Consider the following 14,526-nt stretch of genomic DNA (forward strand, 5'->3'; position numbering starts at 1 on the left):
TTTAAAATCAATTGCTCTTTTTGTATCTTCCAGAACTACACAAACAAGATTACTGTTTGTTCTATGTAACTAGGTAGAACTATCATGCTTACTCACATTCTTCTCTTTCCAAGCTGAACACTCTTAATTCACTCAGTGATTCTTGAATGATATTGTTTTCCAACCCACTGATTATTCTGATTATGTTTAGTGTTAAGATTGCACAGTCCATTCAAATCATGAACTCAAGCACATTCTGAATAGCTATAGTTTTCTGAGTCTGAAGTTGATTTTAGTCTCTTACTGGCAATTGCTTTCATTTATCCAAGCCATGTTACATAACTTATGCTAATCTTTCTCAAGGCCTTATTGTTCTTTCATCTTGTGATTACATTTCTGTCATTTTAGCCTTTGATTTCCTGATGATTGTGTTGGCTCATTCTATAGGAAAGGGACCAGAAGTAATTGATGTTTGGACAGCTTGAACCATGTTGAATATGGTAACAGAAAAGAGAATCATAGTTCTGAGTGGAATGTTAATTAATGAAAGACAATTATTAATACGTATAAGTAATAGTTGACGAGGATGAACAATTGTTTTCAGGAGCCTTACTAAATTTATGGTTTTCCTCTGAGGAGCTTGACCAGCCCTTTAAACCAGCTCAGCAAGTCTGAATGATGTGCAAAGGGACAATTAGATATGGGTAAGAAGTCCCCAACCCCAACCCATAAAGGACTGTGTCTGAGGTTCTTACAGCATCAAGGGAGATGGATACCATGGCTTCCATCAAGGTGCTGCTAGTCCTGCTCTCAAAGGCTTTGGTGACCCTGAGCTCTGCTCAGAGCATAGATGATGGCAAGAGGAGGAAATGGGGACAATACAATGGATAACGGGGTTAAAATGCATGGAAAATACTAGAGTTAGATTGACCCTTTCAGAAATTAAGCACTTTATTTTCAGAGTAGGTCAATAAAAGAAGAGGAAACCTTAATTTCTATTTTTCACTGATTGCAGATACTTCTCTGAAAATCTCGGCCTAAGTCTTAAGTCAATGTCTTCATGATGTAATTTTGCCGTTCTAATGTATATGGATTTTCAGTTGTTGATTCTGTTTGTGTGAACCAGGGCATCTAAATTGAACGGAAAATCTATATTTTTCATTTCTATAATCTATAATAGAATTCTATAATTCTATAATTCATCTAGATATCGCATTTCCTTGACATCAAACTCTTGAACATTTAAAAATATTGATAATTTTGATTAAATTTGTACTTAATCAAAATTTTGATGCTAAGCAGGCACTATTAAATTCTTTCTATTCCATTCCTTAATCCTTTAAAATACAGGTCACCCCTCATTCAGAGTCAATGATTGGGACTAGGGTTCTACTTTGGGAAATTTTGGTTTATTGTATCCAAATCTTTATAATTTTTTTTCCCTAAAGCTCTCTTAGGCATTTTTAAATCTCTTGTGTCTAAACCTAAGTGTCTTTCTAGAAATTCACAGCTGGGGTTTTATCAAATCATGTTTTAAATTTGTCTTCTTTTTCATTTTTTTTTTCTCTTAAAATCCTAAGTACTGTTGCTGAAGAGTTCTTTCAAGAGTAAGGTAAACCTTTATTCAGGGATGTGTTCTTTTCTTTGTTCTTCAGAAGCTACCATAGTTTTCTTTTTTGTTTAATAAACATTCTCAAAATTCTCAAACATTCTCAAAATTGAGTTTAGGGAGTCCCAAAGGGAAAAAGAGAATTACAAAATCTGAAAGTTTTAGTGGTTCTCAATAATAACATCGATTGATTGATTGAGACAAGCCTCCTCTGTCACCCAGATTGGAGTGCAGTGGCGTGAACACAGCTCACTGCAGCCTCCACCTCCTGGGCTCAAGCTATCCTCCTACCTCACCCTCCTAAGTAGCTGGGACTATAGGCACACACCAACACACCCAGCTAATTTTAAAATTTTTTATAGAGATGGAGTCTCACCATGTTGCCCAGGCTTGTCTTCAACTCCTGGGCTGAAGATATCCTCCCACCTCGTCCTCCTGAAGTACTGGGACTACAGGCATGAGCCACCATACTTGGCCCAATAATGTTAAATATGGACCATCTCCTTCATTTTCACATTAGAATCTCTTGTGTCAGAGTTGTAATTAGCATTTGAACATCAGCAGAATATAGACACAGTACTTATTTGTAAATGCTTTTCTCTAAATCTTTCTACAACCAGTGGCTAATGATTGAATAACACAAATCTCTCATTTTTGCAAGAGCAATAGCTCCCTTGACATATAACTAATTTGAAGCATAAAGATATGTAAAATTTGCCTACATTATTATAGTCAATCAGTGAATGTATCATTGCAATTTCTTTCTTTTGCCACTCTCAATTAAAACACAAATGCTTCATTCTTTAGTTTTCAAGTCCTGATAACTGCTTAAACACTAATTTGTCACAGAGTAAGTGAAATTTAAAGCCACCATTAGTCACACACAGTTTACATGAAAAAATTGAAGTCCATTCTAATGGCCTGGGGAGAGACTCTGTGTAGGAGGAAGGATATAATACATGCCCAGAGTACATGAGAGAGCTAATGAATTCTGCCACCAAAGAAGTGGCAGAACTGAGTGAGTCAACCAACAATTTTGTTGTTCAAAGAAAACTTTTATGCTTAATGATTTTTTCCCCCTGTTTCTGACTTGTCAATGACCCTCTACTGAGTTTATGATGTCATTTCAAACTTCATTCTTTTTCTCTTCTTTCTTTGAAGGAGGCTTTCAAGAGGAAGATGAAAAGACCTAACTACCATGTGAGCTATTTTGAGTTCAATTAAGTTATTAAGAATTGTTCTAAATGGATTCAACGAACCTCTGGGTTACTGTTCTAATAAAACATTTCTACAAGTTTTTACTGTAATACAAATAATCATGTTTAACCATGAAAACTTTTTTTCTCTCTTTATTTACAAATATTTTCCTTTTTGTACACAAAGTTCCTGGCTACTCTAGGCTGGTTAGTACAGGGTTGATCACCCTAAAATATCTTTGCCGCAATTCGAATGATGTGCTTTTGATGGTATGTCCCACATACATATTTCCTTTTGTGGCCTGACATATGGCATTGTCTGGAGAATATTCAATATATGCTTGAAAAGAGAATGTGTTCTCTCTTCCTTTTATGGAGTCTTTCATAAATATCAGATCAGGTTGCTTGATAGTGTTTGTTAATGTATTCTATATTCTTACAGATGTTCTGTTGTTCAACAAATTACTGAAATAGAATCATTGAACCCTTTAAAAAAAGATGTCTTATATACAATCCAAACAATATTTCTCTGGAATGTAGAGATGATCTACATTGAGGCAATATAGCCTTTGAGAGTTTTGACATTTTAGCATAACCATGTATTAGCTTTTGATTGAATGTCTTGTCACAGCATCTTGATAATCACTGCCTGGTGCAGTCCGTGGACATACGTCTTTTGTGGAGAAATTTTCTTCGATAAATAATTAATAGTTCAATTTAGGCTTCTTATTTTATAGACATTTTCTACATAATTTTTCTCACTTTTACTTAAAGATTGTCCTTCATTCATTGATCTGCAATTCTCAAATAATCTTTGAACTTACTGTGAGAATATATTTAGCCATAATATATACCTTTTCTGTGATTATAAGATTATTCATAGAATTCCACAGCATTTATTAAGAACTGTCACTTTATTGAGTCTTTCCCAAAAGTAGAGCTTTGTTGGATGATCCAAGAGGAACCATCTAACGAGGACTATGAGAAGGAACTAGTTGCTTTTCATAAAGATGCAAATAACAGCAAGATGCTGTTACAGTTGTTTTGAATTAGTCACACAACTTTGCATCTGGAAACATGGTTTAGAACTATGAAAATGCCCTCTACTCTTGATAGTTGATATTAGGATATTAATTTCTATTTGCTCTGAAACATGTTTTAAAAAACAGCAACTCTAAAGAAAGGAAGAGTTACAGAAGAGAGAAACAGGGAGACACAGACAGAGTCAGAAACAGAGACAGAGATAAAGAGATCCAGCCAGCTGTACATAAGATTCCCTACATTACAATTACAGATACACTAATTAAGTTTTAGGAGTAATTAATCACATAAAACATTAATGCAAGAACTGAAGTTAATTTAGAAACACCTTATCTTTGTTTGTCCTAGAAAAGCATAGTTTCTCTTCCGATCTGTTTATGTTGTTGGAATTTTCTTCCTTTTAGAATAGACATTACTTTCCAAATCACCTTTAGAGATGCATGTCTTAATTTATTGTTCCCCAGTATTAGGATAAATGAATGACTTGAGGGGTAGATTAGAGCTATGGACTCACCAAAAATCACAGCTAATTCCGTCTCTGGCATAAAGTAGCTGGAGGTGGCAACGAGAAAGGACAAATAGTAGGCAATAAAGAGGAGAAGGAAGGAAATGACAGCTTTCAGGGCTCTCACATGGGCTTCTGTGCTGGGGTCTCTGCACCCTGTGGCACTGAGCTGCATTCGCCTAATATGTCTCCGCAGGGAGAGGATCAAGAGGAAAAAGGACATTAGGCACACACAAAAGGGGAGCAGCGTTGCCAGGTTGAGGAATAACTTGGTAGAAGCATGTTGAGTTTTATTTACTCTGCAACTCCAAGTTAAGTTTGTTTTCCTCTTTGCCTTCACACAAAACCTGAAATCAGCGTTCAAATTCTCAGTGGCTGGAAGGCTAATAAACACAGAGAGAACCACGCACCCCAGTAGAATCCAGGAAATCACCCTGTCAATTCTCCACTTCATCCAGAGGAAAAGTGGGTGAAAGAAATTAGCTATCCTGAAGAGATAGTAAATGCTGAGGCAGGTTGCAAACCAGATACTTAAATGATTGGTTAGTGTCCAGAAGAAGTCAATGATTCTCATTTCTTTACCAGTGGCATAGACATCTGGATATAGCACCAATATAAAACAATCTAATAGTATTACGCACAATAGACAAATTCTGGATATGGCCAGACTTGTGAGGATTAAATCAATGGAGGCAATTTTCCTCTTCTTGACCCAGTCCATGCAGTTTACCAATCCAATGAATGCATTCCCTAAGATCCCCACTGAAAACTCTCCAACTGCTAAGAACAATAAAGTAGTCTGCACTTTATCTGCCATGTTTAAATACAGAAATATGCAATTAGTTTCTAGTTGACCTGATGGAGTTTGACATCCACACCTGCTTCTTAGATTTTGATGTAGTTTTCTTTACCTCTTTGTTGTAGTCTGTTTTGTGATGGAGATTGGAATGATAAATGAAGACTGGAGCTATCTTCGTTAAATCCTAATTAGTCTTGACAAACAATGTGTTTGGCGATCCTTGGCCTGGCCACTGTATGCCCATTTACCTACTCAGCAGGTTGTAATTTTCCACATACGGTTAATTTAGGCTGAGCTACTGTTTACTAAGATGCAAATTGGGCCAATTCCCTTTCATGGTCCTGCATTGTCTTTCTGAGGCTAAGGTGTACGCATTTTGGATTCATTAATTTGTGATGTATACTAGTAACCTCAATAGGGTTGCTAGATTTAGCGACTAAAAATTCAGGACACTCAGTTAAACTTGAATTACAGGTAAAAAAATGAATAATTTTTTAGTGTATGTCCCTGGTTACTTAAGATCAGTGCTTTCAGGAAGTACTGAAGTTCAAATTAGATTGAGTGTTCCATTCTGGCAACCTGAACATCAAGAATTTGGTAGCAAGTATAAAACTGGCAAAAATGGAAATTTCTTGAAGAATCTTTATTTTTCTGAATGTTAATATTGATAATTAGTAAAGAATCCAAAGTTTGGTTCCATAGTGAGAGTTATATATTTTCAGGAACTTTAAAAAGTTAACACTAAATGTAGATTATTTGATTCCAAAGAAACTTTAGGTCATTATTTTGGCTGTTCAGATGAACAATTACATGGCATAGTGTCTCTTAATACAACATATTGTCTTACTGACCAAATGACATTTAATGGTTACTTAGCAATGTTATATATAATAAGGTAGAGGACCTGTAATAAAAAAAGACTATTGATTACCTTAAATTTTTCATTTTCACTTAAAATGTTCTCAAGGAAACTTTGAGAGGTATTAGATATGTCCATTACCTTGTTTGTGGTGAAGATATCATGGGTGTTTGAAATTGTATACATTAAATATATGCGGTTCTTTTTATACCAATTATACTTTCGTAAAGATTTCAAAAATTTAAAAAATGTTCTCAAGGGTAGTTGTATGCATGAGAGAGGAGATAGTAAAATTCTGTATTTCATTCTCTCCACTGTCCTCCATACAAATTGCATGAGTATCTAGATCCTCAACCCTTCTAGCAGGAGACTGAAGATTAAACTTTCCACATCTCTAGAGATGAATTTTTAGTTTGAAATAGCTTCTCTAATTTAGAGTTACTGAGAAGCGCTTTACTACATGGGGTTCCATAGAATAGTTCTTGGGTATTCACACCTTCCTGGGAATGCATGTCTTCTCTTATCCTTCCTTAAAGGACAAACCGTCATTCCAGAGATGTAGCCTTAATTTTTGGACAATCTGCATGATTATGTAGCCATGTTCACAGGCAACTGGAACATCACCTATGATAGGACGATCTTGGATATGATCCCTGACCTAGACTTATCATTTCTTTTGTTTTTTTTTTTGAGATGGAATTTCGTTCTTGTTGCTCAGGCTGGAGTGCTATTTTGGCTCACCGCAACCTCCACCTCCCAGGTTCAAGTGATTCTCCTGCCTGAGCCTGCCAAGTAGCTGGGATTACAGGCAGGTGCAACCATGCCTGGCTAATTTTGTATTTTTAGTAGATTCCGGGTTTCTCCATGTTGGTCAGGCTGGTCTTGAACTCCCGACCTCAGGTGATCCGTGCGCCTTGGCCTCCCAAAGTTCTGGGATTACAGGTGTGAGCCACTGTGCCTGGCCTAGACTCATCATTTTTACCCTACTGTTTATCCTGGTAAATGAAGTGCTCATGGGAACTATGATGATGTATTTTCTCAAATAATTTTTAGACTTTTTTTTGTTTAGTTTTGGAAATAAATGTAGATTTTATGAATACCAATGTTGTATAGCGTGAAGTTATGTGAATATATAGTTAAAAAAAAAGTTCTATGAGAGAGCATTTTGTCAAAAGCTTACTACTTTGAACCCCAGTCACTGTGGTCACTAGAGATGCTTGAAACATTAGAGAGGCAGGAAACAAAATATGGAAGAAAAAAACTTAACCCTAATGGGGTAAAACCTTCCCAAAAGTACTAATTCAATAAAACGTTTATTTCACTTAAACCTTAGGAAAAATATAAAGTTCATCCTAGTATAAAATCTACCTGTATTTTGTAGAATACATTAATATATTTCATCAAGAGAACATGAATTCTTGTGTCTTGTAAAACAAAGAGTAACATACACAGCTAGCATATTAGAAATATAGTTCATAAAATTTATATACCTAGGGCTATAAATATTAGTACTTTACAGAGTGAGTTTTACATAATAATAAGACAAACAACTGATAATTTTCCGGTAATTAGTATTTTAGTTATAATAAAAGGAAATTAGTAGATTGAAATACATCAGAATTAAACAGAAAGTAATGGGAGTAAAAGCAATAATGTGCAGCCATATTAGTACATACACAACCTGAGATATGCCAGACCAAACGTTTCAATAATATTATAGTGAGGATGGATTTCATGTTCACAGAAAAATTAAAAATTTTAGTGACTTATTTTCCTTTTTTTAATAAAAATTTATCTGTATTTTTGGTAAACATTCGTTTCTTCTTCCAGTGACAGTATGTGCTTATTCCATGGTATACGCTATTTTCTTCCCAATTTATTTCTTTTGTTAAGTCCTGAGTGAAAACCTTTGCAGGGTCTGGTTAGAGAAAAGAACCTGAGTGAGCAATCTGACTGATATTTGTTATCCCCATTCTTTTATCCAGATTGTGAAGAGGGCTTAGGAACACCCCTTGGTGGGTGGCACTTGAATGGGTTCGATTCCCACCTAGGTGCTGCATGAAAAGCAAGTTGTTTGAGAGGAAATTTAATTCCAAGGAAAATCAATAGAAATCATCGGAATAAGGTCAACCAGAAAATATTACCTAGGAGACCATGGAAATCATTATTCGGGAAAACCAAAGACAGACCAGAGAACATCTGAGTTCCTAATCAATAAGCCAAATGGGGGTGACTCAGCAGAGCCATGAAAGGAGCACAATTAAGGAGCGGCAATAAAAATGTATGACAAAGAAAAATGAGAAACCAGTTACTGTAGCTCAGGTCCACTTTACCATGAGCCAAAGTAAAATCTAAAAAGACTTTAACTAGGCAATACATGCCTAACACTTGCGTTGAGGAGACAAGAAGAGAAGCATGAGCTCTGAAATTCTTCGAGGAAAGGGAGTGTAAAGATGAGCATTTCTGGGTTGTAAAGGGATAGAAAAGATGTATTCAGTAGTTTGCTACTAGGTCCTAATAATATTTAAAGATATGCATCCAAAATAAATGAGATAACTGGGGAAAAATGAGGATAGACTATTAAGAAAATTATATTTTTTGTTAGAGAAGATTTGGTCTTAAATTCCATTTATACAGCTAAGATTTCATATCACACAGGCAATTTTTCTACATGTCAGCATTCTGACAAATATCTGCCTCAGTTTATTATTTAAAACAATTAAAATAAGTGAGTGACCCAAGGGGTAGAGAATTGCTGCAATCTCTCCAAACTCCACAGCTAACTTGTATTTTGTCATAAGATAGCTAAAGGTCATCAAAATAGAAGAAATAAAGTATAGGAAAAAAAAGAAGATAAATGAAGTCATAGTTTTAATGGCTCTCACATGAACTTCTGTGCTGGGGTCTCTACTGCCGGTAGCATAGAGTTTTATTTGCTTGGTATGTCTCCATAAAGATCTTACTAAAAGGAAAAATGATATCAGTGACACAATAAATGGGACAATTGCAAACAGGTTAAAGAGAGTCAAGGGTTCAAAGTATGGTATTTTACTCACATGGAACATTTCAGTAATGTTTCTTTTATGTTTGGCAATTGCATGAAACCTATAATCACAACTCAGTACTATTGCTGCTATAAGGCTGACCAACAAGGAAATGGCAAAGCATCCCAGCAGGATCCAGTGCACCACCATATCAATTTTCCACTTCAGCCAGAGAAAAAGTGGATGAGAGGAACTGGCTATCTTCAGAAAATAGAAGACATTAAGGCAGGTGGTAATCCACATATTTAAGTAGTTGGCAAATGTCCAGAAGGTAAAAATGACTATCTGTTGTTTATTTTTTGTATAAACATCTGGGTTCAGTACTATTACAATGCCATTTACAACCATTACACTGATCAAACAAATTCTGGCGATAACTAAATTGGTAAGGATGTAGTCAACTGTGGAAATCTTTTTCTTCTTAATCCAGTCAATCCAGTTGACTAGTGCAATGTATCCATTCCCCAATATTCCTAGTATGAATTCTCCAGTTATTAGGATTATAAAGATGTTATCTGCAGGACTGAACATGTTTGTAGAGAGAACAATCTGATTTCAAATATCACTGTAGATGAGCTAATTTACAGGTGACCTGTTAAAGAATGATAGATCAATTCTTCGAATCATGCAATAATGTTTTCATCTGCTGTTATTTCGACGTTGTTATTATTCCGGAAGTGTTCAGCTCTCCTCTGAAATAGGATTGTCTCTACATTCCTGAAGATGAAACCAACTAATGAGCAGCTTGACTAGTTATTTATAGCCTGGAAAAATTATAATTATTACCCTTTAGTGAGTGATAACTGAAATGTTTGGCTGAAATTGCTCCCATGCAAATTCAAAGAGATTTTATATCATGAATTTGCAACAGGCTTCTTGCTGTAGCTCTATATTTGGATCTTCAAATTGAGTTTTGAATAGGGAGTCACAAAAAAAGAGATAAATGTTTAATAAAAACCCAACTGTGTAAATAAAACTTCATTTTCATCATGTAAGTTATAAATAAGCCACAAATCAGTTCTCCCAGATGCAAACAAATTTTCACTTTGGAAGTAATTAGTACAATTAGATTGTAGATAGTTGACATTTAGTCAGAGGATAATAATTCTTGTCTTCATTTAAACGGCTAATTAGGGAAGGATATGATACAAATCTAATTAGAAATGACTTTTTTTTAGGCAGGCACATGATAATATTTACTAAGATTTTGCTTTCTTTTCAATTGTTCCTTAGAAGTGAAATATGCCAGGTAAAGATTTGTTATCTTTAGTTTTTTTTTAATGTGAGAAATACCCTTGAAGACAATTCATTTTCTGAAACACTGTCTCTTGTATAATAAGCATTGTAATCTAAAATTAAGGAAATTTAAATTTTACATTATTCTAGTTCCAATCAACTCCTTTTATAAGATTTGTAATCTCACAGTGCATATTATAGTCATATTTCTAGATAGGGCAAACACATAAAAAAGTAACTACTTGGGAGACTGAGGCAGGGGGATCATTTGAACCGGGAGGCAGAGGTTGCAGTGAGCCAAGATCGCGCCACTGCACTCCAACCTGGGCGATACAGTGAGACTCTGTCTCAAAATAATAATAATAATTTTTTTTTTACATACCAGTATTTCCAAGGAATAGGACTAATTCTACTATTAAATTAGATTTATTTGTTTTGGGGTGAGGGAAAGTACAACTTAGCCCAAAATACATTTGAATGTAGGTAATACAAATCACAATACCCTAGGGCTTCTTGTATTTAAATAGTTCTACAATGTATACAACACATGCAGGATTTTTTCTATTTCTTACATGTGTGTAATGTGTAACAGGAAAGCATAAACTTAATAACTTAAAGAAACCTAGTTATCTATAAACTACTGCTGGAAGCAAAATAGAAAAGAAAATGATGCAGAGGGAAAAAAATATGTCAGAGATTTCTGAGTTAGAAGGCTAGAGAGAACATTCCAAGGAATCTTTGGGAAAATACTTCTAAAATTGCCATCACCAGCTAGAGTACTCATGAACACGCTGACTAATGGGACCCTCAACCTTCTTTCTCAAGGTGGTTCTGCTATACATAACTGTGCCTCCTCTCTCTGTCAAACTTTCATTCTTGAGATTATACTCCTTTTCCCACATCATATATCATCTTAGATAGAATCTCATTAAAGATTGTTTTTCTCCCTTCTTGATCAAGACAAACCCTTCCAGAAATGGAGAGGAAAGGGCGGTGAAGATAAGGACCGGCCTTCATTTCAAAGTAGAGAGTTGTTTTGCATGATTGATTTTATAGCAAGGGTTGATGAGTTCTAAAATCTTTTCCCCAAAGCCTGTTTGCCTGACATTCTTCTACTCGTTGAGTTCAAGGCCTTTGCCAGTATTTGTCAGAAAAGAAGTAGAACCTCTTTGTATTTAGTCAATGACATAAAATGATGAAATGTTAGTGTGGGATTTAGATGCATTTTTTTTCTGCAACGACAAAGAATATACGGTGCAATGATAACATTAGATTATCAATTAAACAAGACAAAAATGTGAAGGAACACAAAACAAATCTTCAGAATCATGACAGATATTAATGACTTCCAATAGCATATAAGAGAAAATGAATGCAAACAAGAGAAGGGAGAATGCCTTTTGTTGATTTCTTTCATCCTTGTAGTCAGGATACTCTTTAGGGGTCTCTATGGAACAAAAGGCTTTCTTCTTCTAAGGAAACCCTTCACAAATCTTAACATCTTCAGAAAAGCTTCCCTCAACTTGCTGTTTCCCATGATTAGAATGAATGAATGGCTTGATGGGAAAATGACAGTTACTATGTCACCAATCATCAACACTAATTTTCCCTGAGGAATCAGAGCGCTAGAGGTCATAACAAGAAAGACTGGGTAGTACACGATGAGGAGGAGCAGAAAGATGATCACTGCCTTTATGGCCCTCATGTGGGCCTCTGTACTGGGGTCTCTGAACCCTGTAGCATGCAGTTGAATCTGCTTGGTGTGTCTAACTAGGGAGAAAAGTAACAAGAAAAATGAGATCAGGCAAAGGATAAAGGGAACCCTCCCCCCCAGGTTCAGGGTTAACTGTTTGAAAGTACCTGGAATTTTACTCACTTTGAATTCCCAAGTAATGTTTTCTTCATGACTGACTTTGAAAAGGTGATACCACATATCATCATTCTTTGGAACACTAATAATTAAGGAGATAAGAAAGGACCCCAGAAGAATCGCAAGCATGACCTTGTTGATCTTTAGCTTCAGCCAGAAGAAAAATGGGTGCGATATATTGGCTATCTTGAGTAAATAGAAGATACTGAGGCAAGAAGTAAACCAGAGACTTGAATTATTGGCAAATGTCCAGACAACATTCACAATGCTTACTAGCACGCTATTGCCATATGTACCTGGAAAGAGCAGCATAAAGAAGCCATCTAATGATATTACACACAGCAGACAGATTCTGGAGATGGCCAAGCTGATCAGGATGATGTCAATCAAGGAAATATCTCTTCTTTTGAGCCAGTCAATGCAGTTAACTAGTACAATGAATCCATTTCCCCAAATCCCTATGGTCAATTCACCAGCAATTAAAATAATATATATTGCCTCTATTGCACTTGGCATGCCAGCAGAGACTTGTGATTTTTGAATATCACTGATGATGAATTGACTTTCAGCTGACCAGTGAAGAACAATGTATCTGTCTGCCTCTTAGACCATGATATAGTTGTCTTTATCTCTCCTTTTTGTTAGCTGTGATGCAGATGGAGAAGATAGCCAGTCCTGCTCTGGGCTAGAGCTGCCTAAAGACTTCAATGATTGGGGCCAGTAATTTCCTTTGGTGCAGTGATGACTGAAAGCCTCTAGGATGCAAATGGGAATGGATCTGATTTCTTAAATTTGCACAATCTTTCTTATTTTAAGCTCTGTATATTTTGGATTTATCAATCTGAGCTGTTGACCAGGAACTTCAAGAAGGTATCAATTACTTGGAAAATATGGCTAGAATTTAATTTGCTGGATGACTATCCATCCTTGTTAGTATATTGACATAGTTATTGCTATTACAGATTCTAGGTTTGATGTGTTAGCTTGTGTGGCCAATTTGCTTGCTTGGTTGACTAAAGCTTTAAACAAATTATTATTAACATTAAATGAGGCTTAAATGGCATAACTGGTGGAATGTACAGGAAAGAATCTAAAGGTGTAGGAAGATAGGAGTATTAAGGTGAATTTATCATATGCGAACTTCACCTTCTCCCCATTATATGACTTAAGAGGGCCAAAAGGACACTCCATTCACTAGGGCATTGAGAAATACATTATTTAGGTAATTCCCAATATCCGCAAAAAGCTCTGCAGTGTTTGTCTTCTCAACTGAAGATACAATGAGGGAAATAAACATGACATTGTAGTGTTGTCAGCAAATGGGACACAGAAAATTCTGGTTTAGATGTTAGGGTTTCTTAGAGTGTTCTTGCTTTGTACCTGAGTGTAGCTTCCATACATAGAAAAAATAGTCAAAATACTGGTCACTTATCTTTAGAATGGAAACAGATCAGCCTGAACAGTGAGGAGGACAAAGAGCAAGAAAGTGATATTTTTGGAACTAAAAAGCCTGTTAGATATACAAGACTCTTCAGTCTGAACTGAGTAATAAGAATACATGCTCTGAATTTTCTTAGCTCTATTTTTTGGCAGCAGGTGTATTATAAATATTAGTATGCTAATTATACACACATTGGAAACACACTGTTTCATTGGGACATATTGAAACATGTCATTGGGCATAGTAGAACATATTTGAAATAATAGAAAAAGGCACACAGCAATACACAGTTCCCAGAAATTTTATTTTGAAACTAATATTAAATTTTAAGGCAATATTAAATATTGCTTATCAAACAAACACAACAATACGAAGTATTTAATGAGATAATGTGTCATATGTTCAGGGTTTTAGACAAAGTAAAGAGATAAAAATTAATCTTGCAGATTTTTATGAGAAAGTAAATGGCTATTGTTATTCTATTCAGTGAAATTTGGGGTTTCTTTCATGCTTCTCTGTGAATTTTGTTTCTGAAGAAATATCAGATTATACAACTCAAAAATACACACTGTGCTTGTTATGACCAAAGCCATAAAACAGGTAATATTCTGAGAAGGACTTCACTAGAGTAAAGAAATTGATTTGCATGCAACTGACAGACAAGGTCGCACCATGTTCACATCTCAGGGAATGCAATATTTCATTATTTTAATTAAACTTTTTGAATGATAAAATTTTGCGGAGGGGAATAAAGTAGGTTCAAGGTTATTATTTGGAAATGGAACTACTCTGGGATCAATTTGTAATGTCCAGAAAAGATGAAGATGAAAATATATCATGTAGGTGGGTGATTAATAACTGACATATTAAAATTTCCTGGTAAATCCAGATATAGAATCCAAGCTTGCCTTCTGAATCATGGTCTTTCCCCCACCTCACTTCTTTTC

General features: G+C 35.4%; 3 protein-coding genes across 3 annotated transcripts; all 3 read right to left on the reverse strand.

The window, feature by feature from the left end:
* On the reverse strand, positions 1–7,371 carry TAS2R7 (taste 2 receptor member 7). The gene has a single exon (XM_016924796.3). The coding sequence runs from the start codon at positions 5,145–5,147 to the stop codon at positions 4,170–4,172; it is 978 nt and encodes a 325-aa protein (XP_016780285.1). The 5' UTR covers positions 5,148–7,371; the 3' UTR covers positions 1–4,169.
* Positions 7,372–7,557: 186 nt separating this feature from the next.
* On the reverse strand, positions 7,558–9,577 carry TAS2R8 (taste 2 receptor member 8). The gene has a single exon (XM_016924797.2). The coding sequence runs from the start codon at positions 9,561–9,563 to the stop codon at positions 8,634–8,636; it is 930 nt and encodes a 309-aa protein (XP_016780286.1). The 5' UTR covers positions 9,564–9,577; the 3' UTR covers positions 7,558–8,633.
* A 2,132-nt stretch (positions 9,578–11,709) lies between these two features.
* Positions 11,710–13,968, reverse strand: TAS2R9 (taste 2 receptor member 9). Its single transcript, XM_016922975.4, has one exon. It carries the CDS (start codon positions 12,652–12,654, stop codon positions 11,716–11,718), a length of 939 nt encoding a protein of 312 aa, XP_016778464.1. The 5' UTR covers positions 12,655–13,968; the 3' UTR covers positions 11,710–11,715.
* Positions 13,969–14,526: the final 558 nt, after the last annotated feature.

This window comes from Pan troglodytes, chromosome 10 (genome assembly GCF_028858775.2).
Source record: "Pan troglodytes isolate AG18354 chromosome 10, NHGRI_mPanTro3-v2.0_pri, whole genome shotgun sequence".
Classification (NCBI taxonomy): Eukaryota; Metazoa; Chordata; class Mammalia; order Primates; family Hominidae; genus Pan; species Pan troglodytes.